The sequence below is a fragment of the Macaca fascicularis genome, chromosome 3, assembly GCF_037993035.2.
Source record: "Macaca fascicularis isolate 582-1 chromosome 3, T2T-MFA8v1.1".
Taxonomy (NCBI): domain Eukaryota; kingdom Metazoa; phylum Chordata; class Mammalia; order Primates; family Cercopithecidae; genus Macaca; species Macaca fascicularis.
This window is the reverse complement of record NC_088377.1, coordinates 7,112,331-7,139,387: the sequence shown is the minus strand read 5'-3', so window position 1 is coordinate 7,139,387 and position 27,057 is coordinate 7,112,331. Positions and strand designations below refer to the sequence as shown.

Sequence of the window (27,057 nt, the reverse complement as noted above, 5' to 3'; positions counted from 1 at the left end):
GGAAGCAGTGAAGGCAGAAGAGGGGAGCCTCGCCATCAAGGCCAGGCTGTGCAGACTCCGTTCCAAGGAAGATGACCACCTTCTTCGTCTGTGCTGGATTAAAACAGCACTATGTCTGCAAAGGTGAGGAAATGAAGCAGAAGTTAGGTTCATTTTCAAAGTCCCCACACCCCCAGAAACTATACACAAATGATGCATTTCGTATGAAAGTCTGATGAAAAGCCCTAGGTCATTAATATATAGTGTCCCTATAAATAATCTCAAAGACAACTTGGGCCAACTCTGCCCCTTCAGGCACGCTTCCAAGAAGATGAAAATAATCTGTCCCTTATATATATATATATATAGCCATAAATTATAGAACCACATGTCTGTATTTTAATTCAGCCAGGCTGAAGTTTTCCCCAAGATCTAACATATGAAGCTGTAGATCTAATTCTTCTGAAGTTCCTTCAAAATTTATTTCCCAGCTCAATATATTTCACATATGTTTTTGCTTAGGTTGGCAGACACAAGGCTTGAATACTTCTATATTATCAGTGGAGAAAATCAGACACGGAGCAATGGAGCAACATCGCCAAGGTCAAGTAGAAAATGATTTCTCACGTCCAGGATCCAAGTTCTAAGCTTCTGGTTCAGAATCCCAATGGTCACCTACCAGTGTTTGGCTAACCTGAGAAAAGCTGAACGATGGGACACGTCGAAGCTGTTGACATACATGTGTAAAAGTAAACCACAGCCAAGCAGGCCTGAAAAGGAGATAGAAAGGGAGAGCGTGTCACTGTGTCAAGCAGCACTTCTCAAACCTGACTGCTCATCGGAACCACAGGAAAAGGCTGAAAGATTGCTCATTGACTGTCCTTGTCCCTGGATATGCTATGAAGAGGTCCAGGTAATCTTTGGTGTTCTTGATCTGACAACTGGTCTTGTTGGGGTAGTACTGTCCCCCCAGGATCAATGGGGCTAGGAGATGTCGTCCCAGGGCCCATCTGTGGGAGAGGATGCAATGTGTGTTCAGGCTGGGATGCCGCTTGACAGCCAACGTGCTGGCACTTGAGACCTGCTGGGTTGCACACTCAGACCTGTCTTGTGTCACTGGTGAGCACCGATTTCCCAGGGCAGCTTGACCCTCCCTTTGTGGCAATACTGAACATTTACTCTGTGTTCTCTATAACAGGACAACTCCACAGCTCATTAACAGGAGATAGTTATTTTGCCAAAGATATTCTGGGGAAATAAATAGGATGAAATTGCTTGCCACAAGGCAAGTCTTGAGAAAATCCCCCTTAAGGTACTTCTATCCTTTCCCTGAAATTTCTCCGCGTGCTTGCGATGGCATCTGTGTTTGTTTCCTTCGTTTCCTGTGGCTACGAGAACCAAGTACCAAGACCGCGTGGCTTAAACAACCGAAATGTATCCCCTGGCAGTTCTGGAGGCTGAAAGTGTGAGGTCAAGGGGCGGCAGGGCTGGTTCCTCGGAGACCTCTCTCCTTGGCTTGTAGATGCCGTCTTCTCCCTGTATCCTCACAGGGTCGTCCCTCTGCGAGTGCCTGTGCCCTAATTTATTCTTCTTATAAGGACACCAGTCCTATTGGATTAGGGCCCACCCTAGTGACCTTGTTTTAACTTAATCACCTCTTTAAAGACCTTATCTCCAAATAAGGTCACATTTTGAGATATTAAGGGTTAGGACTTGAATGTATGAATTCTGGAGGAAGGCAATCAGCTCAGACCATAACCCACCCTCTCGCCAGTAGCCTTTTTGGTCCCTTGGCTGCTTCCAAAGAATTGCTGAGTCTACCCAGCAAAGCCTTGGTCCAGCCCTGCACCTCCAATCCTGCCCCTCACTAACTGCTGTGTCTCCAAGCCCAGGCTGCTGCAGCCCTTGATGTGTCTTTGTGTTGTTAGAAAATGCAGGTCTGCTCCAGAGCCAGCCAGCGGAGCACAGGCTGATTCTCCACGTCCGCTCTGCACAGCCTGGAGGACCACAGCAGGGACCCCGTGGAGGCTGCCACTGGGAGGCCCCTTCTACACCTCCAGGCTGTGGGGGCTCCAGCCCCCAACAGGACAGGAGTGCCCTGGGGAGGGTGCAGTTTTGCCCCTGAGAAATCACAGGTGTCTCCTAGTATAGATAAGCAAGCCCCCTTCTTCCAATCTGTCGATCTGTCATACATCACAGATGACACTATGACTCCAGTTCCTCACCCCTGCCCTCCTTCTCCTCCTTTCCCACTACTAACCACCTGGGCAACCCTGAAGGCATCCCATGTGGGCCTTCCCAAGCATGGCACCGGGGGCGGGGGGGGCAAGAGGAGAAGGGGAGTGAGAGGAGAAGGAGGATGCTGCCTTTATTAGTTTGCAAATGATTTGTGTGGTCAGGATATGTAAATAAATAATTTATATACATATAAAAGTAAAAGAATATAACACACACACATATATATGTAAATAAAACGTTCATTTCTGTTGCTTTGTGAAATATGGGTTATTTTATAATAACTCATGTATCAAACTTCCCACTGGAGCAGGACTTGTCTACAGACAGGGCCCCATGTGAAGTGGCTGGAAGTTAAGGACACTGGTTCCCAGTAGAGTCTCTGTCTTGCTGCCTGGTGTTCCCACGGTGTGGATGAGAGGGTGCTGACCAGCTGGCGCTCCTGGCCAAGGCCTCTGAGGGTAGTCTGTGCTCGCCGGTGCCCATTTGGGGGCGCACGGCCTTCTGCTTGCTGTCCAAGGTGGACCTGAGGATGTGGTCGCATCGGTGACCTGGGCATGTAGCGAGGGTAGTCCAGGTCGGAGGGTGTGGGGATGCTGAGCTGAGGAGAGAGGATTGATGGGCTGGAGTCTGGTGGCCTGCTCTGCACAGGGAAATGAGGGGCGCTGGGGACCGGTCACACGACGCTTCAGTCTTCTCGCCAGACCCACTAAGTCCGGTACCAGGACTGGCAGAGTAACAGATGTGAATGTGCCTTCAGTCTGCACGACGCCTTTTTGGGACAGCTGAGGGCCCACTCTGACGTCTTGAAGACTCTTCAGAGTCTCACTATGTTGGGACTGAACCAAGGATGGAACCTCTTCCCAGAAAGGCTGAACAGGGCTGAGGCAAGGAGACCTTTAACCAGGCCAGGGCCAGTGCCCAGGCTCCTTCCTGGCCCCGCTGTGGTTGTGAGGAGTGCACATCAGTAAGGCTGCTGGAGCCACTCTCCTCCCTTGTAGAAGTCGTGGGGACGGACCCCCACATCCCAGTCCATCTGCTCTTGTCCTTCCAGCTCAGGGTACAAGCAGGGCCACAGATTTGGGATGAGGGTGAGAGAGCAGAGATATTAAAGTCCTTGGGCTGAGTTTTGTGTTATAAAGGGCAAGGGAAACACAACTCCTGGGAAAACCTGGAGGTGTGTGAGCCAGTGTTTGCAGCAGCAGAAAACACGCAGGTGTTTGCAGAACTCCTTTTCCCTTAGAAAAACAATCCTTCCCACTGACCTTTGAAAGGTATTTTTCATGCATGTAAATCTTGCACTCATTGAAAAACGCACAATGGCATCCCTGTGATGATCTTTGAAACTTTAGCTTTTACTTTTTTCTTTTTTTTTTTAAAGAGACAGAGTCTCTCTCTGCTGCCCAGCTGGAGTGCATTACTTTTTAAAGAACTCGAGCAATTCCTTCCATCCCTGGCGGAATTTGGAGCAGTGACCGAACGTGCCGTTCTCTTTTTCACCACTAGGTGGCCCTTGCTGCTCTCAGATGCCGGCCGGGCTTGCAGACAGGTGAACGCATTTCATTGGCTCCAGGGAGGCATGATGCCACCGGGCAGCTCTTTTTAAGAGAAAAGCCAGAACCGGTGGAGCAGCGACCCCTGAGCAGTGTTCTCTGTGCTGAGCTGCGGGACTGAGCTGTTGAGTTAGAGCCAACATGAGTGAGGTGAGTGATGCTTCGACCTGTAGAGGGAAACTTAGGAGTGAGAAGGGACCTCGGTTGAAGGATTAGTGTCAGGAAATGTGAGGGGCTTAGCAGTGCTGAGGAACAAATTAATCCTGCAATTCTTTGCTTGGAGGACTGACAGGATTGATCTCTTGGTTTGAATGGTCAGTACAGAAATTGGTTAAGTTTGCAACTTTTACAATTAACCTGAGGAAGAGAAAGGGATGCCTTGTTTGCTTCTGATTGAATTGTGACTTTGAAAAGTGCTTTGGGTTTTAGAGCTCAGAAGAGAAAGCCAATTGTTTTATTCTCTTATGAAGATGTGTATCTTTGCATGATTCCCGCGGTGGCACCTTCCAGAATGTGAGTGGGCAGGTGGTCTTCTGGTGAACACAAGCCTTGGAAGGGAAGGGACAAGGTGGGGAGAGGGCTGGCCGATGGGTAGCATTTCATGGCCCGGTTGTACGAACTATCTCTGCAGTTAATCAGAGCACCAGGGAAAGAAATGCAAACAGTAGTAGGAGCTGGGAAACATCCGTGTGTATAGATCTGTGGCTCTGAGACCGGAGGCGGCCCTGGCAGAAGGGGAGCTACAATTTTGCAAATCCAAAGTCACTTCTCTAAATATGTTTATACAGAATGTGTTTTGTTGGGGCCAACTGACAGCACGTTTGTTTTTTAAAAATCATCTTCTCCTTTTTTCTCGTCTATGAAGCAGATTAGTGGTGGTACAACACCATTCTCTAATTCAGCTCGATAACCGAGCCAAATGCATTTTCATTTCCTCTTGGTTGGCACTTAAATAATTACTTTTAAAGATCTTTTATCTTCTCTGTCTTTTTCTGACAGATGGATGATTCTTTTCTTGGAAGTCTAGGGTAAAATTAACAACTTCAGAAATAAAATGCCTCCTCCTTGCTTTTATCTCTCTGATGGGTGATTTTTGATGTAAACATGACAAGAAGAAGAGCAAAGCACTATAAAACTTAGAAATGGGGTTTGGGGCAGAGCCAAGGGTTTGAGGCAGGGAGAGACCGACTGTGGGGTGGAAGGTGGGAATTCTCCCACCACCACTACCAACGGTACCTATGACAGCAGCTAACACTTGCCTAACGGGCTGTGTGCCGACAGTGTCAGGCTCTCTCCACACCTGTCACCTTCTTTGAACCTCTCAACAATGCTGTGCAGTGGGCACCATTATTATTCCCAATTGACAGATGAGGACACTGAGGCACAGAGATGGGAACTAAGTGGCTCGAGGTTACCAGCTAATGAACAATAGAGCCAAGACTTGGGCTGATTCAATGCTCGGTGGTTGACCGCCAGGTGAATCTTGATGTCTAAATGTGTATGGAATTTGCTGAACAGCGGGGATGCCAGAGGTTGGAGGGGGAGAGGGGAGGCGAGGAGAAAGAAAGAAAGAAGTTGAGGCTCTGAAATAGAGATGGAATGATGAGGATGAGACCTCCATTTCCCACAGGCTAGGGGGAGGGGCTTTCTGCTGGACTCTACAGATATTTCAGAAGCTCTTATGTCCACATCGGCTCACCTTGCTTACAACAAGAAGGGATGGCTGCATGGAATGGCTTTTCTTCATATACAACTTATTCAATAAGAGTTTCCTATAGAAGAAGGACTTAGAAAGCAGCACAGCACTGAGGGGTGGCCTCTTGAATCAAGTCAGCTATCCTGGGATTCTGGCTCAGTCATGCCATCTCTTGCTGAGGCTCTTGGCCAGCAAAGTGCTCATGAACTCCCCAGGATGCTCAGCTCTGCTGGGCTCACTCAACAGTGCAGGTCTCCAGGGAGAAAGCGTGTGTTCCAGAGCTCACCTGTGATTAGGGTCTCAGCCTGGTTCTTGCTGAACATGTAATCAGGGCAGCTCTGCAGTCACCGCCCTGTTCTGGCACTTATCAGACACATGATAGGTTCTTACAGAGCTCTTGCCTTAGTTCCTTTCATGTGGATAAAAGCACACAAGAGGCGCATCCCACTTTTCTGCCTCCCCTTGCTGCTCACAAAACCCCTCCCAGCTCCCTGCGCCTCATCATCCCTCCTGCCCTCTTCTCCCCCTCACATCACATGAGGCCCCCTCCCTCTGACCACCAGGGTGGCCACCGCTCCTGGCTGATCTCCACGTTCCTGGGCGTGTGCTCCTTGGAGAGCAGGAATTTGTCCTTTGACTAAACCTCAAATCTGCTTAAAATATTTAATAAAGTGGAACAGAAGCTCCTTTCTGGGTAGAGAACTGGATCCCCCTTCACGGCGCCCCTCAAGGGGTTTCTTTGGTTGGATGAATTAAATGTGGCTTCTAGTTTTAATAACTCTCAGGTGGAAATAGCTTTCAGATCATCATTTACTTGTGGGTGTGACTAATTACCAAAGAAAGCCAGAGCAATGGAATTTGCCAGACTTTCCTTGACCTTAGGATTGATTGGGGTCTGGTGGGCAATAGTGCCTGCTGCCGCGCCAGGGCTGAGTGCCTGCTGTAGAGACTCCGGAGCTCATTAGCTGCTTACCCGGGCCAGTGGGTGAGCCTGCTGGGTGGAGAGGACCCCAAAGTGTCATATACTCCCCGGGGTCTGCTCTGCACTTCCAGGCCTCCCCGCCTTTAAGGGAAAGATGGAGCAACAAAGGGAGCCTCGAACTGGCTTTAAACTGGGCAGCTTTGCAACAGGACGTCTTCTTTACTTCCTGTAACAACACTTTTTAGGGAAAATGGCATGCGATAGAAAAGAACAGCTCAAGAAAGTAAAGTACAACGAGGAAAGTAAAGTCCAAATTTAGGGTAATGTGAGAGAGAGGAGGTGGTTAGTGGGGGTGTCTGATTTACATTTCAGTATTAAAATATGTCAGATGTGCCTGCAGCAATCTATGAGATGAATTGGAAGAGAATGTAGCAGGGATCAGAATGCAGGCTGAAGTCTATCAGCTGGATCAGAAATCCTAACCACCACAGCCTCAGTTTACAAGGTGCATGCTTTCTCCCTCATCGTACTCACCCAGGCACAGGAAAAATGATTACCTTTCTTTAGTCACTTAAAAGAGCTTTGAAAAAAGAGTTCCTGCAGTAATGACAGTCAGTCCCGTCTTCTCCTTTAGGTGTCTATTTTTAAGTTGCTTTTCAAAAGAACTCACTTAGGAGAGCCGGGGGCAAGGTTGGAAGGCATAAGGACGAACATCTGGAGCGTTTAAAACGTGACACCCTTGGCCTGTTTAGGGTGCGGGTTGGAGACGTTCCAGGTCACATAATCAAATGACAGCTATTAATTGGACTCGAGACCCCTTTGGGAAAAGCCTCTTTGTAACCCCGAGTTTCACGGTCACGGGCTGGGCTCTTTTCTTTCTTTGGCGTGGACAGGAAAGTGCAACTCAGTGCCAGGCCCGTGGCTCGCTCTTTCGTCCAGACATTGGCCGCAGCGAAAGACGATGCCCATCAAAGGCATGGTTTGAACAACACCAAGGACATTGAAGGGCAAATCTTTAGATACGCATGTCTGTTCTTAGCACCCAAACAGAATCAATGTCAAATTTAATGCATACGTTAAAACATACAATAATCTCTAAAGGAAGAAGAAAGCTGTAAATGGCATTTTTCTTGACAGATTGCAAACGGGAGGCTTACATGCAGTTAACTCGTGAGGTGAGGGCATAGAATAAGCCTGAATTTAAAAAAAAATGTTTTGCCACTGATTTAAAAGTATCATACAACAGTGGTTTGGGGCTTACATAGTTGACTATCATGGTTACCCAGTGGAGATACTAATGTTAAAAAGAAGCAGAGCCTAAGAAGAGAAAGATTACAGCTTTGAGCTTCTTATGATATAAGAGTAAACTCAAACAGATGCTAATGGGTGGGTGATTAGATTTGTAAGGAGCTGTGTGTTTTAGACCAGTTGTTAAGCACAGATTCTGAGGGTGACTGTGTAAAATGTGGGTTTTGCAAATGGTCTGGAAAACCCAGCAACAGAAGGTCAAATGACAATTCAACTTCTTAAGTAATTATAACCCCATTGGAGGGTGCACCAGCAGCAAACACTCTGACAGATCAAGCAAGATCGGTTTTGGTTTTGTTGGACAACACCATGAAAGATACTCTTTCCTCTAATTGGGGATATTAAGTCCACACAGTCACCAGTTACAATTTGGGTTTGAAGTTCAACTTTTCCTAATAGAGAAGGGGTCAAAATTAAGCAGGAACATGTGTTTCACGGGGCTGATGATTGTAAAGAGTTGCCGTAAAACTTGTTTCCCCAATCATGCATTTTATGAAGAAATGCTGTGGGGTTAAAAAGTCTCAGGTTTTCCCTTTTGAATTGTAAGAATGACACAATGCAAGATGTATATTTTTTTTCAAAAAGAAAATAAACGACTCACTATAGATTTTATTAAAGGTGTAGTGAAGTAGTGTGATCAAGATGAAAAGAAAACATGTGGTTTTGTAATGGAAATTTTCTTAAACTGATGCTGAACACATTCTTTGTGTTATTTATTTATTTATTTATTTAGTTAGTTAGTTATTTTTTTGAGACAGAGTCTCGCTCTGTAGCCCAGGCTGGAGTGCAGTGGTGTGATCTCTGCTTACTGCAAACTCCACCTGCCGGGTTCAAGCAATTCTCCTGTCTCAGCCTCCCGAGCAGCTGGGACTACAGGTGCCCACACCATGCCTAGTTAATTTTTATATTTTTAGTAGAGACGGGGTTTCACCATATTGGTCCGACTGGTCTCAAACTCCTGAGCTCAGGTGATCTGCCCACCTCGGCCTCCCAAAGTGCTGGGGTTACAGGTGTGAGCCACCGGGCCCGGCCTGTGTTATTTTAAAAATTTCTATTTTCTACTCTCAGTGCTTCATTAGAGATGTGATCGGGGGAAGGCATTCACAATTTGTCTGTGATCCTTCTGTTCTTAGACCACTGGTCATGTTGAACTATTTGGACACACAGATAATATCAGGACTAAGCCTGGGGCTTTTCATTAATTTAGAATGACTTTCTAGAAAGGTCTTCATACTGGGATAAAAGAAGAATTTTAGGGGATGCATGCATACAGGTTTATGTTATATTGAATGATATTTTTATGAAACAACATTAAAAACCATGCTGTTAAAGTATTATAGGCTGCATAGTATTGATTAGAAGCATCCTAGACTGTGAACTTCCCAACAGGGACAATTTTATGTCATTTACAAGCCTGACTGCTGATTTGGCACTTGGTAAATGTCCAGTTACTGAATGAATAAATAAGTTTTGGGATGTGGATTTATCAGTTGCTGTCATCAATAGGCCAGGCATTCTCTTTTCTAAATATTGAGGCTTGCGGTTGGGATACATTTGGAAAAGATGTATTCCGTCTTTTGTTCTTTACTCCTGGTTTGAAACCCGTGTTTGCTATTTAAATCCTTTAATGTGGGAAATGGGTGCATTGTTATATACACAACACAAGTGCTCTCGTGACAGTAAAAGAAAATGAGAAAAAGTAAGAAGAATCTCAACAGAAGGAACTCGTGGCATTTGGGGAAATGTCAGGGAAAATATGGGAACTGAGCGAGGGACGTACAATTCTAATATCTCATGTTTCTGTGTTGTCTCCGTTGAGACTAACTCACTTCAGATAAGCTCAATGAAATTCAAACAAAAGAGACTAGCCAGAGAGTCAGAGCCTGTGAATCCCTTGGAAAATGGTTTGCTGTATTGAAACAGAAAACCAATTTAACTGTGATTAGAAGAGAACAAGGGAGAGTTCTAAGCAGATGTGCAGTGATATAGGCCCTAGTGCCCAATCACCATCAGCCCAGTTGTAAACTCTGGCATATTGTTGAGGGTAAAATATATCTAGCACGTGGAAAGCAAGTTGCATATTATTGCAAGTAAATAGTTTAATTATCACCTAAAATTAATTCTTAATAGCATACTCATTAGTTAACATAAATAATTGATATTTGAATATTTAAATATTTTAGTAAATTTATATTTGAAACAGGAATATATGCAAATTTATATGCAAAAAGGGATGGATTCAAATTTCTCTTCTTGGGGAGTTCGAAACTGAATTGCACGTCCATATCCTTGGGTGATTAATCTGATAGGATCTCTGCTTTTCAAAATTCAAAAGGGAAAACCTGAGACTTTTTAACCCCACAGCATTTCTTCATAAAATGCATGATTGGGGAAACAAGTTTTACGGCAACTCTTTACAATCATCAGCCCTGGGAAACACATGTTCCTGCTTAATTTTGACCCCTTCTCTATTAGGAAAAGTTGAACTTCAAACCCAAATTGCAACTGGTGACTGTGTGGACTTAATATCCCCAATTAAAGGAAAGAGTATCTTTCATGGTGTTTTCCAATAAAACCAAAACCGATCTTGCTTGATCTGTCAGAGTCTTTGCTGCAGGTGCACCCTGTCATCCCCAGGAATAAACTATTTGCCATTCGTCTTCCCATCTTTCAAATGAGGTGCCATATGAACGATGAATACAGAAACGTTTTCCCATCACCTGGGCGCAGGTGCTTTTTGGGTATAGATATGGGAATGTTCGATAACGGATTGTTTTATGCCACAAACAAAGCAAGCTTGCCACAGTCATCAATGGCTCAAACCTATAAACGCCACATTCATGTTGGGGTCATTCTACATGAACAATTTAGCTTAAGCCACCCATTCCAGGCATGGGTCTGCTTGTATGTTGTTTATGCTTCATGAAGAGCTCTAAATTTATGCTTCAGAATCTCACTGAATTTACTGCTCGTTCCATTTCTAAAAGGGAAACACTTGGCCCATATTTATGACATTGCCGGTAGAAAAATCAATCACCCACTAAATGCCATTGTTTTATATTTTACTCTTAACCTGCCATTTTATAAATAAAAGGAAGACAAATTAGACTCATAAAGCAGGAAGAAGGTAATCATCCACAAATTGAACATTTAAGGGCAAGGAAGCAAAAGCTGTGAACTGTTCCAACCATTCAAATAAGGCAATTTTCCTCACAAAGGAGCTAGAATAGAGAGCAGAGGAGTCCCTCTCTTCAAGGTTTCTGCCCTCTATTTTAGGACAGTCTTGGACTTGGATGAGACTACACCATCTCTAGCCATACACGAGTCAGACCTCTGCCTCGTAGTTCGAAAGACAACTTTTGAATGTTAAATATTATTTATGACGATTTGATAGCAAATTGGGATCCAGATTGGCTTGAGATCACGCTATTCCTGGCATAACAATCCAGGTCTGTGGTATAGTGTCATGACAAAAGACACAGTCATCTGTTCCCATAGCACCACACCTGTGGTTTGGTCAATAATCGAATGAAGTAATGGTTATTCTAATTTTATACGACCTCTGAAAAAAGGACTCCAGAAGTTGACAAGACCCATTAACATGTGTCTTAACCAAATAAGAGTAAAAATATAACAAGGAAACACAAGAGGGAGAAATAATATAATTTCTTCCTTTTCTTCCAAGATCTTAAAATATGTATATATAAACATCTGTCCATCAGGTGCTAGTATTATAATATTTTAATACTAAAATACAAGTTCTAGTATTTTTTTTAAAAAGCTAGTTAAAAGATTACACCTGCTTTAAAATTTATGATTCTTATGTACAGTAGTTTCCCCTTGTCTTCAGACACTCAGTGGATGGCTGAAAGTGTGGGTGGTACCGAATCCTATGCATGCTATGCTTTTTCCGTATGATGATAACTAGAAGTGTTACTAAGTGGCTACGGGCAGGTAGTGTGGACAGTGTGGATACGCTGGACAAATGAATGTTTCATGTCCTCAGACAGCAAGCGGTTTCATAATGCTACTCAGTACAGAGTGCAATTTGCAACTTACGAATTGTTTATTTCTGGGATTTTCCATCCAATATTTTTGGACTGTGGTTAAGAGCAGGTAACTGAAACCTCAGAAAGTGAAACCAAGGAAGGTTGAGGAACTACTGTATGCAATTTCTTTATTAAATAATAGCCACTGTTTCATTAGGAGTTGTTAGAAAAATATCACTTTTTTTTTTCATGAGCTCAGCAAAATGACCAATTGTATTTAGCGTTTTCTTTTTCAAATTGTAAATTTTCTCACTTTTTTTTTTTTGGTATGCAGACAAATCTCTGATGCAATGAATGGGTCAAATTTCAAGCTGAGTGTGGTTGTGTGACAGCATTCTGGGTGCTCGTCTCCTCATCTCTGAAGGGTGACAGCATGCACACAGACACTGGCGCTGCCACAAACCTGCCCATGTTCAAGACGGGCGATGGTGTGGAGCCTTCCTTTACAGATCTTATCTCTGCATCTTCTAGAGAGTTTTAGATAGAAATAGCAAGAAGCAAAACTTCAAATCATTATGCCATAGTGACATCTTCTCCTTAAAACAATGAAGGGTGACTTGACGTAATTTTGTCCTCTTGCCTTCTATGACTTTCCACAACTGTCATTGCTCTAACAACTGTCTGTTTTAACATATCAATGTTCTGAGAACTATCTTCTCAATCTTCCTGAAGATCCATAACAGAACAATGGAATGGTGTCCACAATGATTATGCATATCAATATTCTGAAGTTTTTGATAGTGTACCCTAATAGGAAAAAAATTTGACCATGTATACACAACAAATATTTTTTGATTTTACAATTATGTATACATGCTAATATGCTAATATAGTAAGAGTTAATTGTTAAAGGAAGGGTATGGAAATCTAATTCCAATAGACTTTTTGGTAACTGAACTTCTTTTTGAGTCTAATTTGATGGCTGAGGTTTTTAAGCTTGTATTGATGCCCATGAAGACATCCTAAGAATAGAAGGTTTAGTTAGTGTTTCTATTGTTTCCTTGGTGTTTGTGCTGGTGGTGTTAGTATTATTTTCAGTCTATGATTTTATGCAGAATTTTTCAATTGTGGTAAAATACATATACAATTTACTATTTTAACCACTTTTAAGTGTACAGTTCAGCAGTATTAATTATATTAATTATGTTTACACTGCGAAACATGTCCACAGAACTTTTTCATCTTTCAAAGCCAAGACTCTGCATCCATTCAACAACCACTTTCCACTACCCCGCCCCTATCCCCTGGCAAACCCATTCTATTTCTTACCTCTATCAGTATGACTACTTTAGGTACCTCATATGCATGGAATCATACAGTATTTGTCTTTTTGAGACTGGCTTATTTTACTTAGTGTAATGTCTTCAAGGTTCATCTATGTTGCGGCCTGTGACTGTATAGGAAATTTTAAAAGCCACTTACCTACTGCAGGAAGATTAGTTTACTTAAAGGTAGATTGTATAACCTATAAATCCTCTTAACGGAACACAAGGAACTGCAATGCATCATGTGATGATATGCTGAGAGCAAGTCAACAGGCAGTGTGTCTGGGACAATCTCCAATTGTGGCACTCCTACTCTTTCCTACCCACCAAGTGATGTCAGTATCAATCCAGATATTAGCTATTAATGAAACCTAATTTTTAAATTGATCTTAGATCCTACACAAATATAAATAGAAATCCTAAAGAAATCTTCTTTACCATGAGTGTTTGTGACAGTGAAGCACCTTACAACCCCAGAGGTGCCGTTGACACTGTAGTCTGTGCCAACAGCACCTCTTGGAGTTGTGCTGTGAACAACCTATGCCACTGAAAATGGTGGTTCTGCCCTTCCTTGAGTTGGCATCAGCCTGCTTAAGGACTGTTGACCTTGAGAAAGACTGTCAATTTTTATAGTTCCACTTAGAATTCAGGGAATCAGAGAAGGGCATTGCTGCCATTTCATTCAAAGTGGTCATTTTAAAATAGGGGACTGAGTGTCCAACAATGAATCTTGTGCAAAATCACAGAGCTTCTTGAGAGAAAGCCTAAGTTTCCCTTCCACATTTTCCATCCTATTCCATTTGTCATTTTCTGGATACAACCCAATTTCTTTTAAACCTGTGGGAATTCCACTTAGGGTTTGCACAAGTAATTTATTAAATTAAAATTGTCCTGAATATTTTTATTAGCCTTGAGTAAAAAAAGAATAGCCGCAGAAATCTTGACAAAGCCATTTTTTTCTTCACCAGGTCTTCCACTCTATTTCTAGGGATTCCAGCTTCCACCCCGATATCCCCAGCCTCCCATCCCATCACACACGGAGAAGCTGAGAAATGTTCATAATGCTACCCTGTGGAATGTTTCATTAAGACCCTTATTGGACATGGTGGCTCACTCCTGTAATCCCAGCACTTTGGGAGACCCAGGCAGGAAGACTGATTAAGCCCAGGAGTTAGAGACCAGTCTGGGCAATATGGCAAAACCCCATCTCTACCAAAAATTAAAAAAAAAAAATAGCCGGGTGTGGTTGTACATTCCTGTAGTCCCAGCTACTCAGGAGGCTGAGATGGGAGGATGGTTTGAGCCCAGGGGGTGGAGGTTGCAGGGAGCCATGATCATGGACAACAGAGCCAGATCCTGCCTCAAAACAAAAACAAACACAAAAACAAAACAATCAAAGAAACAAGACCCTTGTTGGCAAAGTTTTCTTTTGTTTTGCCTGGTAGTGTTCTTGACTTCGAGGTTATACCAATCACCTTCAAGCCTTGCTTACTCTCTAGGGTTCTGTTTGAATGAGAAAGAGCATTCTGAACCCTAACATATACCATTTTTAGAAAACGTTTTTCCAGAAAATGGTGACCCTTTTTATGGCCAAAACTGTTGCATATATAATCAGTTATTACAAATTTTGTAGTCACATTTCTTTTTTTCTTCTAGATTGTGATGAGAGAGAGAGAGAGAGAGAGAGAGAATGAGAATGTCTTCTTCTATACCATTTCATCTTCCCAGCGTTGTATCATTGAACTCACATTGATGGAGAATCAATAAGACGTGGTCCTTACCCCTTAAAGAACTTGTAGGGGGAGACAGAATCACATAAAATTAACTCTACTCTGGTGTCCATGCAGAGCTACAGGCCTATCTCTGTATAAAGCAAGTGCCAGGATGCATGGGTTAATTTGCCATTTCTCACGGCTGGGAAGGAGAGGAAAGGAGTTGCCAGTGGTAACCTTTCCAAAGCAGCCAGGGCTTACACAAGTAGGGGCTCAGCACACATTGATTGAAGAATAGCACTATGACAGCACTCTGTGAGTCTTAGAAGTCATACATTTTAGAGCCATGTGAGAATTTAGCAATCTTCAAGCTCATTGTACAGATACATGTCCATTATGATACTGTAGTTAATTCTGAACTCCTGCCTGGTGATTAAAAATTGCTTTAAACATGTTGGACATTTTCTCACCCATGTCAATGAATATTCGGGCTGTATGGACTTGTTACATCTTTCTTTAAAAGTGAAAAGTCTTCTGTGTATTGGAAAGAGATTAATGAGGACAGTCAATTACATTTTTGAAAGTGCACATGTTGGTTGGTTATAAAATGTATATGTTCCTATTGTGAGAACTGTGTACATGGATTTAGGTATGTCTGTAATTTCCCTTTGTGAGAGTATCTATCCGTGCTCGCTCATGGTAGAGTATCATTGCACTCTGTATCTCAGAACTTCTAGCGGCTTATTAACCAATATATTATTGTCTTCTATTTGAAGCTTGTTCAGGGAGTGGGCTCAACCCTATATTTATAACTCTGTTCTCACATATGCTTAAGCCCTGTCAAAATATCTAGATAATACTGTGCCACATCTCAAATATCATTTCTGGAAATGTTCGACACCTCAGAAATGTGGGATATTTTACTTCTTCTTGAATACAATTTTCTTTTCTTTCCTTTCCTTTCCTTTCCTTTCCTTTCCTTTCCTTTCCTTTCCTTTCCTTTCCTTTCCTTTCCTTTCTTTCCTTTCTTTTCTTTTCTTTTCTTTTCTTTTCTTTTCTTTTCTTTTCTTTTCTTTTCTTTTCTTTTCTTTCTTTCTTTTTTTCTTTTTTTTTCTTTTTTTGCGACCGAGTTTCACTTTTTTTGCCCAGGCTGCAGTGCAATGGCATGATCTCAGCTCACTGCAAACTCCACCTCCTGGGTTCAAGTGATTCTCCTGTCTCAGCCTCCCGAGTAGCTGGGATTACAGGTGCCCACCACCACACCCAGTTAACTTTGTAATTTTAGTAGAGATGGGGTTTCACCATGTTGGCCAGGCTGGTCTCAAACTCCTGACCTCAAGTGATCTGCCTGCCTTGGCCTCCCAAAGAGCTGGGATTATAGGCATTAAGCCACCATGCCCGGCCAAGAAAATTTCTTAAAATAGATGTAGCAATTTGTCAAGCACCTCCACCAAATACCTCCTTCAAGTTCATAGTTATTTTTCATCCAGATTCCATCTTTGCCATCTTTAAAAATGATTCATTTCATTTTTCAGGCACTATTCTATGAACTTCCATGTCATCACTTTTTTGCTGAGTTCTTGTTGGGAGCCAGAATTGGCTGAAATTCCTATGAGAGTTCCCCCACAGTTGCATTTTGGATGAGGATTTCGAATTTTCACATGACAAAATATAAATGCCGCCAAATGTAACTCCAGAGGTACAAGCAGTGGTGTTGGAGGCCCCTTCTCTGGCTCCTTAATGTCCTATTAGTATTACAACAAGGAAAAGAGATACGGGCTGAAGAGTCAGGCAGATGCTGGCAGAAGTGAGGCCATTTAAAAACACACCACAGTTCTGTAACGCTCCCTCCTGGCCCCCTCTGCCTTCAGCCTCGTTTGAGGTAACGTAGCTCAGCATTGGGACATCCATAAAAGCCTGTGACAGGGAGTAGGGCAGGACCAGTGACACAATTTGTGGGCCCAATGAAAAATCGATATGATGCCCCTTGTTAAACATTGATTAGAATTTGAAGATGGGAACAGCAACATATCAGACCAAGCCGGGGCCCTTCTGAGAGTGGGCCCTTTGGACCACACGGGTCACTCTCCAGTGAGGCCAGTCCTGGGTCAAAATGAGAAGCATCCCAATTGCTTTTTAATGGAAAAAAAAAAAAAAAAAAAAGAGGCAGAGCTGAAGAAACATAATTCCATTATCTTTGCAATGTCTGAAGCCATACATATATGTATGTGTGTGTTTTTAAAAGCCATATAAATGCTAAACTCTGTGTGCACATGTCCTTGAGTTCTGATTCCAACTGTCTTTACTGAGTGTTGGTTGTTTATCCAGGTGAAAGCATCTGCTGGCCAGTTTTGTCCCAAGTATTTTTCTATCAAGTCTTTGGTCCTCACTTCCTCTTCTTGAGTATGTCCAGAGGGAACAGAATGCAGATGTACTAGGCTTTTTCAATTAAAGAAACAGTTTTGCAAACAGGGCTTTGGAAATAAAGAGATCTACCTTAGTAATTCCAGGATCAATATGTGCAGATAGGAAGTAATTTGGTGGTGTGAGCTTTGGCCATTTGTAAGTGCTTCGTCTCTGGAAAACAATGTTTAAATTGGAATTGGGTTTTATTTTACAGTCAATTAAATCCTTCTGGATTTCAAAGGAATTTGAAACAAAATATGGAACAAATATCTACTATGAAGGAGGCACAGCTGTTAGACTGAGTTGGTTGTTGGTAGTGTGCATTTTTTTTGTGGGGAAAGTAGAATTTTCACTTCTGCAGAGAGCAGCTGATCAAATGGCCCATATAACTTTTACCTGTCTTCTTATCTGAGTCTCCATCATTTCTTGGGCTGTGACAGCTGATTTAGGACAAAACATTCCCTTTTTCCAAAAGTATCCAACCTCAGGCTTCTACTGTTTTCTGAAGCTATTTTTGTTCTAGTTGAATGTTGAGGGGGAAAAAGCCTGGCTGTTTGTTTATTATTACACCAAAAAAGAAAATCTCCATCTTCTGAAGCTTGGGACACTCACTGTTGGAGAAACATGTTTAGCAGCACACAGTGCTGAATGAACTACACATGTGCATTCCATCGCAAGAAGTCATTGCAGGAACAGTGGCAGCAGCCTCCACAGGAAGAGGGTTTGCATGGGGGTCTAGGAAGCCAGTTAAACACCTGAAAAACACGTTGAGACACCTGGAGAGTGAATTATGAAGCAAGAACTGTTTTCACAGTCCCAGAGTCCTGTCCTCACAGATGCATGAAACGTACATCTGTGGTTCTGACATCACAGCAGACACGGCACCCTGAGTGATGCATTATTGAGTTCCCTGACAATGTGAAATGCATTTGTCCCGTCTTTTTCCTAAAATGGCCCACCTATTTTCAAATGCAGAGTCTTGTGCGATGTCATACATTTCCACAATGTTGCTTTAAAATAAGAAAGGGCAGGAAACATGGTTCCAACTCTGCAACCAGATGGACTGAGGCATAACACGTCTGCATTGTTGACAGCAGAAAGGGGGCGTCCAAGTCAGGTTTTCCATCTTCCAAGCCAATCTTTCCCCCTCTAGACCAGAAAGATGAAATGGCAAGTTCTCAGACTACCAAGTCGATCTGCTCAGACTCCAATTCCATTCCCTGACCCCCTCACGTAGCTGTAACAAGCTTGGGCATATTCCTAAGCCTCTCCGTGTCTCAAGTTTTCTCTCCATCCGGTCGGGATAAAGGTAGTAGCCACCTCATAGTAGGCTTGTTTCCATGAAAGTGTTTAGCTGTTGTTACTGTGACTGAAAAAACATAGCTGCTTGCATTTGCAGACAGAGCCTTGTGCCTTGGTGCAAAGAAAGCAAAACATCTTTACCGAACTTGGAGGTGTCATCTATTCGCTCAGCTCTAAATATGGGCTTCTCTTGGATAACAGTGGGTTTGGCCTGTGTCCTTTCTTTCTCACACCTTTTTGTTCACTTGATGAGGATGCTGAGTGCAGCAGTACATTATGCGTGGCTCAACCGTGGCAGAGCCAGTGTGGCCATGATGAGAGATCATTCAGGATGGATGACTGCTAAGGGACTGGCAGGGCAAGAGTCTCCCAGCTATTGCGACATTTCATTCTGTGGTCTTTGGTCATTCTTTGGCTTTTATCTGAGTACACCTGGCATGGCATTTTACCAGCTGTATTGGGGAGGACTGGGGGAATGGAAAGCTGGCATTACTGCTGAAAGCGAAGGAAAGATGTGTCTTTCTCTGTGGCCAGTTTTTGTAATCCAGGAAGACCCCATGTGAGTTTTCTGATTTCATGTCATCTTCCCTAGCCTTTGAAGTACAAAATTGCTAGAAGAACCACATCATCCTCGGAGGGACAGGCAGGCGTCCTTAGTGTTCTTGAAATGATTACATCGTCAGTTTCATTTAGTTCTAGAAGACTGGCCCTGCCTGTTGGTTTTCCCCCTTAATCATCTGTATAAGAAAGACTTGCCCTTAAATGGGTGAGTTACAGGCACAGCTCAGTTTCTGTCGTTACACTAATCTTTCATTGACAGTTTTCCACCCTCTGTTACTCTTGGCATCTGGCTGGTCAGCCATAACTTCTAGGGATGAGGAGAGAAATCGAATCTCTTCTATTCTCCTCTGGCACCTTCTACATAGACTGTGAGAATATAACCTTGTAATAAACATTGGGGTCTCTTTGCCTTTGTCCGAGAGCCCACTGTTGTTGTTGTTTTGTTGTTGTTGTTTCTAATGACAGCAGCTGCTCTGGCTAGCATCTGGCTCATATGCCAGCCGTCTTTATTCTGAGACTAATCTAAGGATTCAACACAAATTCAGGAAGGCAATAAAAGAAGTGGGGTGGATGGAGAAGCATTTCTTTTGGTGCAGTTCAGATGCAGAAGGTGGTAGACCCCCACATTTATGGATTGTCCTAGCACCCTACAGATCCATGGGGCTTCCAAGGGTGACTTGGTGGGGTGGGGTTGGGGGCATGTGAATTTGACTGTAGCTGGAATAAATGGAGGTGCTTATATGTTGATTCCTGTCCCCTTTGATCCAACCTCTGGCTTGGGGAGAGGCTGCTGATTGGGGCAGATGCACACACCTTGTAGCAGGGCCACTGGGTTCTCTTGGTCTTCCGTCCACATTTCTTCTTTGTCATCAGCGCACCCTCCTCCTGTATCTTCCCTTTCTGGAAAAAATATGAGCTGTGATTTGTATGAAACACACAAAATGCATCCGTTGGAATCAGAGATCCAGGAAACTTCAGCTGAAATGAACAACTTAATAACACGGGTAGAGCCTGCATCCTTTCATGAGAAAAATGACACAACTATGAGTATTCTTTGTTTGGAGTCTCTTAACATTCATATGAGGTACATATTTCTGTGTTTCATTTTATTTTAATTCACCGTGAAAAAGAAACTGGTCAGATAAAGAAACCGAGGCTTTGAGGAGCGGAATCATTTATTTGTGGTGATTCAGCCATATTTACTCCTAGTCTTTCAACTGTGAGCTCAATGCACTTTTTTCATTACCTTCACTATATTGCAAGTTGAATACAATGGGAAAAAAAAAGGAGAAACATCTCTTCTTAAGCCTGTTTTACCATTATTTTGCTCTGATTTTTCTTAGAGACCAGACCCATGCAACATGAGCATTTTAATCTCATTTAGTTCTCACACATTAAAGAGGTGGGTATACTGTTATTGTCATTTAATAAAAACAGACACTGAGGCTCAGAGAAGTCAAGTGACCTGAACTGGGCCACACAGCTGCTGGGGGCCAGGGCTGGGATTACCTGGGTAGTAGGATTCCAGCACACTTATTTTTGAGGTTAAGTTTATTAAGGTGTAATTTACATGTGGTAAAATCTACCCCTTTTAGTTGTATGTTTGGTGAGTTTTGACACATACGCAGGTTTTTTTTTTTTTTTTCTTGAGATGGAATTTCTCTCTTGTTACCCAGGCTGGAGTGTAATGGTGCGATCTCGGCTCACTGCAACCTCCGCCTCCCAGATTCAAGTGATTCTCCTGCCTCAGCCTCCCAAATAGCTGGGATTACAGGCGTGCACGATCACACCCAGCTAATTTTGTATTTTCAGTAGAGTCGGGGTTTCACCATGTTGGTCAGGCTGTTCTCAAACTCACCACCTCAAGTGATCCGCCTGCCTCGGTCTCCCAAAGCACTGGGATTACAGGAGTGAGCCACCACACCCAGCTGACACATATGCAGTCTTATAATTAAGATATAGACTATTCTGGCCAGGCATGGTGGCTCCTACCTGTAATCTCAGCACTTTGAAAAGCTGAGGCAGGCAGGTCACCTGAGGTCAGGAGTTCGAGACCAGCCTGGCCAACATGGCAAAACCTTGTCTCTACTAAAAATATGAAAGTTAGCTGGGTGTGGTGGCATGCGCCTGTAATCCCAGCTACTTGGGAGCCTGAGACAGGACAATCGCTTGAACCCAAGGAGGCAGAGGTTGCAGTGAGTGGAGATCGTGCCACTGCACTCCAGGCTGGGTGATAGAGGAGACTCTGTCTCAAAAAAAAAAAAAAAAAAAAAAAGAGAGAGAGAGAGAGATAGACTATTCTATCACCCAAAAAGTTTCTTTGTGTGCTTATGGTCAGTCCTTTCTTTCTACCCTTGGCCCTGGAGCCCACATTCTTCACCAGCACACCTTAAATAAAAATAAGCCCAATTACGACGCAAGGTATTTACACCGTTTTGAGAACAGCATGATCATATCGGCTTTTAAGTCAATTAAATCTCATAGTGCAACAGTTTATAAATGTTACTTTATAATGAATAGCTGAAGTATAGAAAAGTAACAAAATGACACCAGAGTGACCTGTGTTCCTGGTCCTTATAAATCTTGCCAGGATCTCTGACTGCAGGGAGGGCATTCAGTGAATGGGAGTGCTTTTGATTCTGAACAGCAGCCTCAGCCAGAGCCTTTAAATGAGTTTCTGTCCTGCTCCTTCTCAAACTGACACTCGGCAAGCACCACCTGCTCCTGCTCCAGGGGACTATTCAACCACGTAGTCCTGGGGGAGCCAGGGCTGTGGAAGGCGTTGGTTGCTAAGAAGCAATGAGCCTGAGGCCCAGCAGCAAGCCTGAGGCCCAGGAGCGAGCCTGTGGCCCAGTGGAGCTCCCAGCTGCCCTCCCTCTACTCCAACCACAGCTCGTCCCTCTGCCAGGTGCTGCCCTCACAAGGCGGCTGAGAAGGACATCACGTTGGCAGTTGGGGAAACCTCTGGCTTGGGGCTGGAGAAACAGTTCTGGGCATGCGGTTGAGGGAGGACACATCTCTTCTTTCTAAGCCCAGGGACAGTGTCCTACCTCCATGTGGTTTGCGGTTCAGGTGGGAATTCAGCCCATGCCCGTGGAGTCACACTCCCCCTGCAGAGGGCACACACCTAAGCAGCACTGAAGGAGATGCCTTCCCCTGTGCCCTGGGCTTCTCCCAAAGCCAGGCACCCTCCCCCTCCTCTGGGACAGGACGCCAGGACAGGCCTCAGAGCCTGCAGAGCCAGGCCTGTGCCCGGCTTTCTTTCCTGAGCGTCCTTCTATCAGCCCCTGTGGATAAGTCTGTTCTTTCCTATGTTGCTGTCTGAATGTATTAATTAGTCTGAGGGCAGCTTAAACCACAGAAATGTATTCTTTTATAGTTCTGGAGACCAGAAGTTTACAATCATAGTGTCTGCCGGGTTGGTTTCTTCTGAGCACCGTGAGGGAGGGTCTGCTCCAGGCCCCTCTCCTGGGCTTGTAGATGCCGTCTTCTCCCTGTGTGTCCACCCTATCTTCCCTCTGCATGTCTGTGTTCAAACTGTCCCTTTTAATAAGGACACAATCCTATTTGATTAGAGCCCATTCCAATGAACTCTTCTTTACTTGATTGCAAAGATGTTATCTTCCAATAGGATGACACTGTGGGGTACTTGGGGTTTAGGACTTCCTCATGTGAATTGCAGGTGGAGGTCCAAATTCAGCCCACCACACTGCAAAAGTTGTAGTAGCTCTGCCCAACATCAAGGACCATTCAGAACCTTCTATGATATTAATTTTCAGGAAACTGACAGCAACACACAAGTCGTCACCATGAGTCTTTGTTGAGCCAAGTTGAATAGACAAGTGGCTTTTTTGGCAGGTATGAAATACGTAAGATTTGAAAAGTCAGGGGGAATTCCAAATGAACTCAGCAGCGTGGGCTGGACATTTCACTGTGAAATCTGTGAAATTAGAAGAGTCCGCACAGAAGTCATTAAATAATGACTGTGCTTTTTAAGTTGCAATGTATACCTTTATGAAATTATACATATGACATGTGGTTGGTTTTATAAAAGAGAGACTATATATATGTCCACCTATAAGAAGATGGAAAGAAAATATTCTGAAGTATTAACATGGATTCACTCTGATTAGTTGGATTGTAGGTGTCTTTTTGCTTTCTTCCTTGCTCATTTACATTCCAAAAATTTTACAACGGCCATACCGTACTTTTGCAAATAGAAAACAGTATACTTCAACATGAAAATTGGCACAAAGAAGATATTTTTAAAGCAGAAAATGCTAATTTTAAAAATATAACTGTGAAAAAAGTATAAAATTAATTCCAATAAAATAAATCACGGATACCTGAAAATGGTGGTACCTTTATAAATGCTTTGCCTAAACAGCAGTGATGCTAATTAATTCTCTCGCCATAAAGGTCAGGATAAAAAATGATAGGAATACAACATAGTATTTGAGGCAGAATTTCAGCCTTTGGGTCTTCCAGAGGTGAGAATGAAAGAGAGGAGGAATTAGAAAGGTTAATGCATTTGTCATTGAAGATCCCATCACTTTTTTTTAACCAACTTTTTTTTTTTTTTTTTAAAACCTTCATCTGAAGTTTTCTTTTGACATTACTTTCTACACCTTTAGGGATTAAATTAATGCTCAATTTTTGGAATGTTATTAGGAGAATTACAGATGACTTAAAAATATCACCGGCGAGAAATTAAATCTTTTCCGTCTCTATCACAAAATGTAGGCATAAAAGTCTCTTTTGCTCTTTACACAAATTCAGCAACTTTAATTTTGAAGTTGCCTTTAATCATAGGTCTTTAATGTTCCTGAGAATCCATGTACTTAATGATCGAGGTGGTCCCAAGCAGTCATCAGCTACCTGCTTACCTGCCTGGCTGTTGACACCATTTCACTGTGCAATCTCTGTGGCTTTGCTCCTCTGTTCATTTAAAGACTGATCATCTAAGAGCCTGGTTAGCCTTTGTCAAAATAACACTAAATATAATACCATGGTAACAGGCCTTTTTGTTTCTTTATCAACGTGATGATTCAGAGGAAGGGGACAAGAAACCCTTAGAGGGGCTAACTGGGGTCACGGAGGCAGTCCTGCACATGTGTCTCTCCTGTGTGGGATATTAATTGTGCGAGGGATATGCAATATCTGAAACTTCATGGTCCTCATGTGCCATATATACCAAAGATATGCAGATTTGTGTTTTTCCCCTTTTTTATGATCCATCTAGGGAACTGCTTGTCGAGATGCTGCCATTCCAGGGGAGCTAAAAGCCCTGAAACCATTAGAAGTGTTGATATCAGGATGCTACAGCACAAAAAGAAGACAGCACTGTGGAGAAAAATAACTTAAGAGAAGATACATCACCGGGGGATAGACGGTGTTAAGTAGCACCTGCTAACAAGAGCTTTCAAGCCACCATGAGAAGAAGAAGGATTTACTTTCCTTCCTTTGCAGAATCGCAGCAGCTCCGTGGTAGACAGGGGCCAACAAAAGTCAGATGTTGGGAACAGGGGGCAAAATTTTAAAGAGGACTTAGGAACAAATACTTTCTCTCTTTTCATAGAGATAAACAACCCATTTAACATCACTCAACAATGGGTTTTGTGGTAAACGCTGTCATTGATGGACAGGTGGGGAGAGCATGGCTGCTGGGTCCAGGTCCCTTAGATATGGCCAGTAGGATGCATGGATTATCATTTTTCTTTTGCAGGGAGGGGACTGAGACTTCAATGAGCAATTTCTCCAGTGATATGCAGCTGGTGGGGACAATCAGTGGCTAGCACACCTCCCTCAAGACCTGACAGCAGTGTGAGTTAGGGGACTTCCCCACTGCCCGTGATGTCAATCATTCTTGGGTCTCAGCTCTCCTCCCCTCCACACTGAGATGGTTGCTTTATTCTCTGCCTGGCCCTCCAGGCTACGAGCCACCAAAGTGGGAGCATTGGGTCCCTTCTGCTTGGGACCCTCGGGCCTAGCCCAGGGCCTGACTCAGCAAAGGCAAACACGAACAGTCCAGGAGTTTGTCCCCTGCCCTGGCTGAGTTTGGGTACCTGTCTGACTCTATACCTGTGACTTTTTCTGCTGACAGCTTTGCACATTGGTAAATGTACCTAATTTCCGTTTCACTTTAAAAAATAATCTTTACTTCTTAGCCTGGGGAACACCGCAGTCCTTTAACTAGAGAAGTTTTCCTGGGCAGTAGCCGTGAGAGGCTGATAGCAGGACTGGGAGAGCCCGTTTCACTTCCATCCCTGCGTGGCTTGATCACAGAGCTGAGAGGGAACGCCTCTGTGAGCCAGGGTCCTCTGTGGGTCCAGTTGTCCCTTGTCCCCTGTGGACCTGGCTGCATGAAGATTGTCTGTTTCTAGTGTTGCCAAAGCCAGACTCATGTATAAAGCTCTTTCCAATATTTGGTGGCCACATAGGCGAGTCTACTGGGGATATGGGAAAGAAAGGGAGGGGTGTATGGCACCCTAAGAAATTAGGGGATGACCTGGACCCTGACAGCTTCAGAAGCCTCCTTGTTCCCTAACGCTTAGGGGTCTTCAAAAGTGGTGACCCCCAGTCCAACCATATCTCACCAAATTAAATATCAAACCAAGTTCTTAGAGTGAATACAGATTTACCTACTTTGAATGCTAGAGGCATATATTCAGAAAAAAACATTATTAGACTGCAGTTTGGACCCCAAATTTAACCAACTGGAATTTCACATTTCATATTCTTCAACCTCTGGAGTGAAAAATAAGTGTCTTTTAATGGGAACTTGTATTTTATCCTAAAGATGGAACAAAGTGTACTGGGCTGAATTATTTCCCAAATAGGCATGATCTGTCTCGTGTGCTGGGTTACGATGATGATAAAACAGGTTTAGGTGAGTTGGCTTCTTACTGACGTATGAATAGCACACTGATTTTATGGGTATGGACACCAAAGGTTGGAAGCGAGACCCTCCACTGAAGCATTCTAGAAGTCGTATTACAAACACTCTCCAAACCACAACAGGAGTCCTTCCGGCCCAGGCACGGCCCGTGATGGAATGAAAAGATTTCAATGACTATATTAGAATAATTTTCTGAAAGCTTGGAATTATTGGGTTTCTCCAATCTTTTCCTTACTTCAGGGAGACATGGTGACTACAGTTGGGTTGAGACACACTGAAGCCCGAGGCAGAAGGAAATATCAGTAATTCCGATCCTGTCTATTTCAAATTTTAATATTTATTTATTTATTTATTTGAGACAGTCTCGCTCTTGTTGCCCAGGCTGGAGTGCAATGGCACGACCTCGGCTCAGTGCAACCTCTGCCTCCCAGGTTCAAGCGATTCTCCTGTCCCAGCCTCCAGAGTGGCTGGGATTAAAGGTGTTCACCACCCTACCCAGCTCATTTTTTTTTTTTTTAATTTTTATTTTTAGTAAAGATGGGGTTTCACCATGTTGGTCAGACTGGTCTCAAACTCCTGACCCCAGGTGATCCATCCACCTCAGCCTCCCAAAGTGCTGGGATGACAGGTGTGAGCCACCGTGCTCTGCCAAAATTTTAATATTTTGTTCATCATGACTTTTTATTTGAAAAATATTGCATTAACCTATGATTTATTTTGATTACTGAGTTGCTTGGAGGCCTCTTAAATTTTGTGACCAGGGGAAATGCCTTGTTTGCCTTACCCAGTGGTGGTGATTTCAGGAACACTGTGATTTTGTAATATATTTCACAAGGAAGAATAGTAGACTGAGAAGTAATCGAGTTTTTTGTTTTCAAAAGAATTTGTTTGTGGGACTGTTAGTGATGTTCGGGATGCCAGCACATTTTCTATTCAAGCCCTGAACTGAAGACCTAGGTATTAATGATGTTGTGCAGCTCCTAACTGTAGCGTACATATGGTCAGACATATCTTTATGTCCATTCTAAGCGTAAAGTACAGAGAGAAATGGATCCAAGTCCAGTTATTCACCTGGAACTTGGTGTGGTCCATTCAACTAGCAGGGTATTGAATATGAAGGGATTGTTTGTGATTTTGCAACTTAGTGAAGAAAAAAAAAGTCACCCAGTCA

At 43.3% G+C, this 27,057-nt stretch overlaps 1 protein-coding gene across 1 annotated transcript in view; it reads left to right on the top strand.

The window, feature by feature from the left end:
• Positions 1–3,844: 3,844 nt before the first annotated feature.
• PCP4 (Purkinje cell protein 4) overlaps positions 3,845–27,057 on the top strand; it is a 62,211-nt gene continuing 38,998 nt past the window's right edge. Inside the window, exon 1 of the mRNA XM_005548657.3 lies at positions 3,845–3,917. Coding sequence (XP_005548714.1) covers positions 3,909–3,917 — 9 coding nt within the window. The 5' untranslated portion in view covers positions 3,845–3,908. The remainder of the gene's footprint in view (positions 3,918–27,057) is intronic.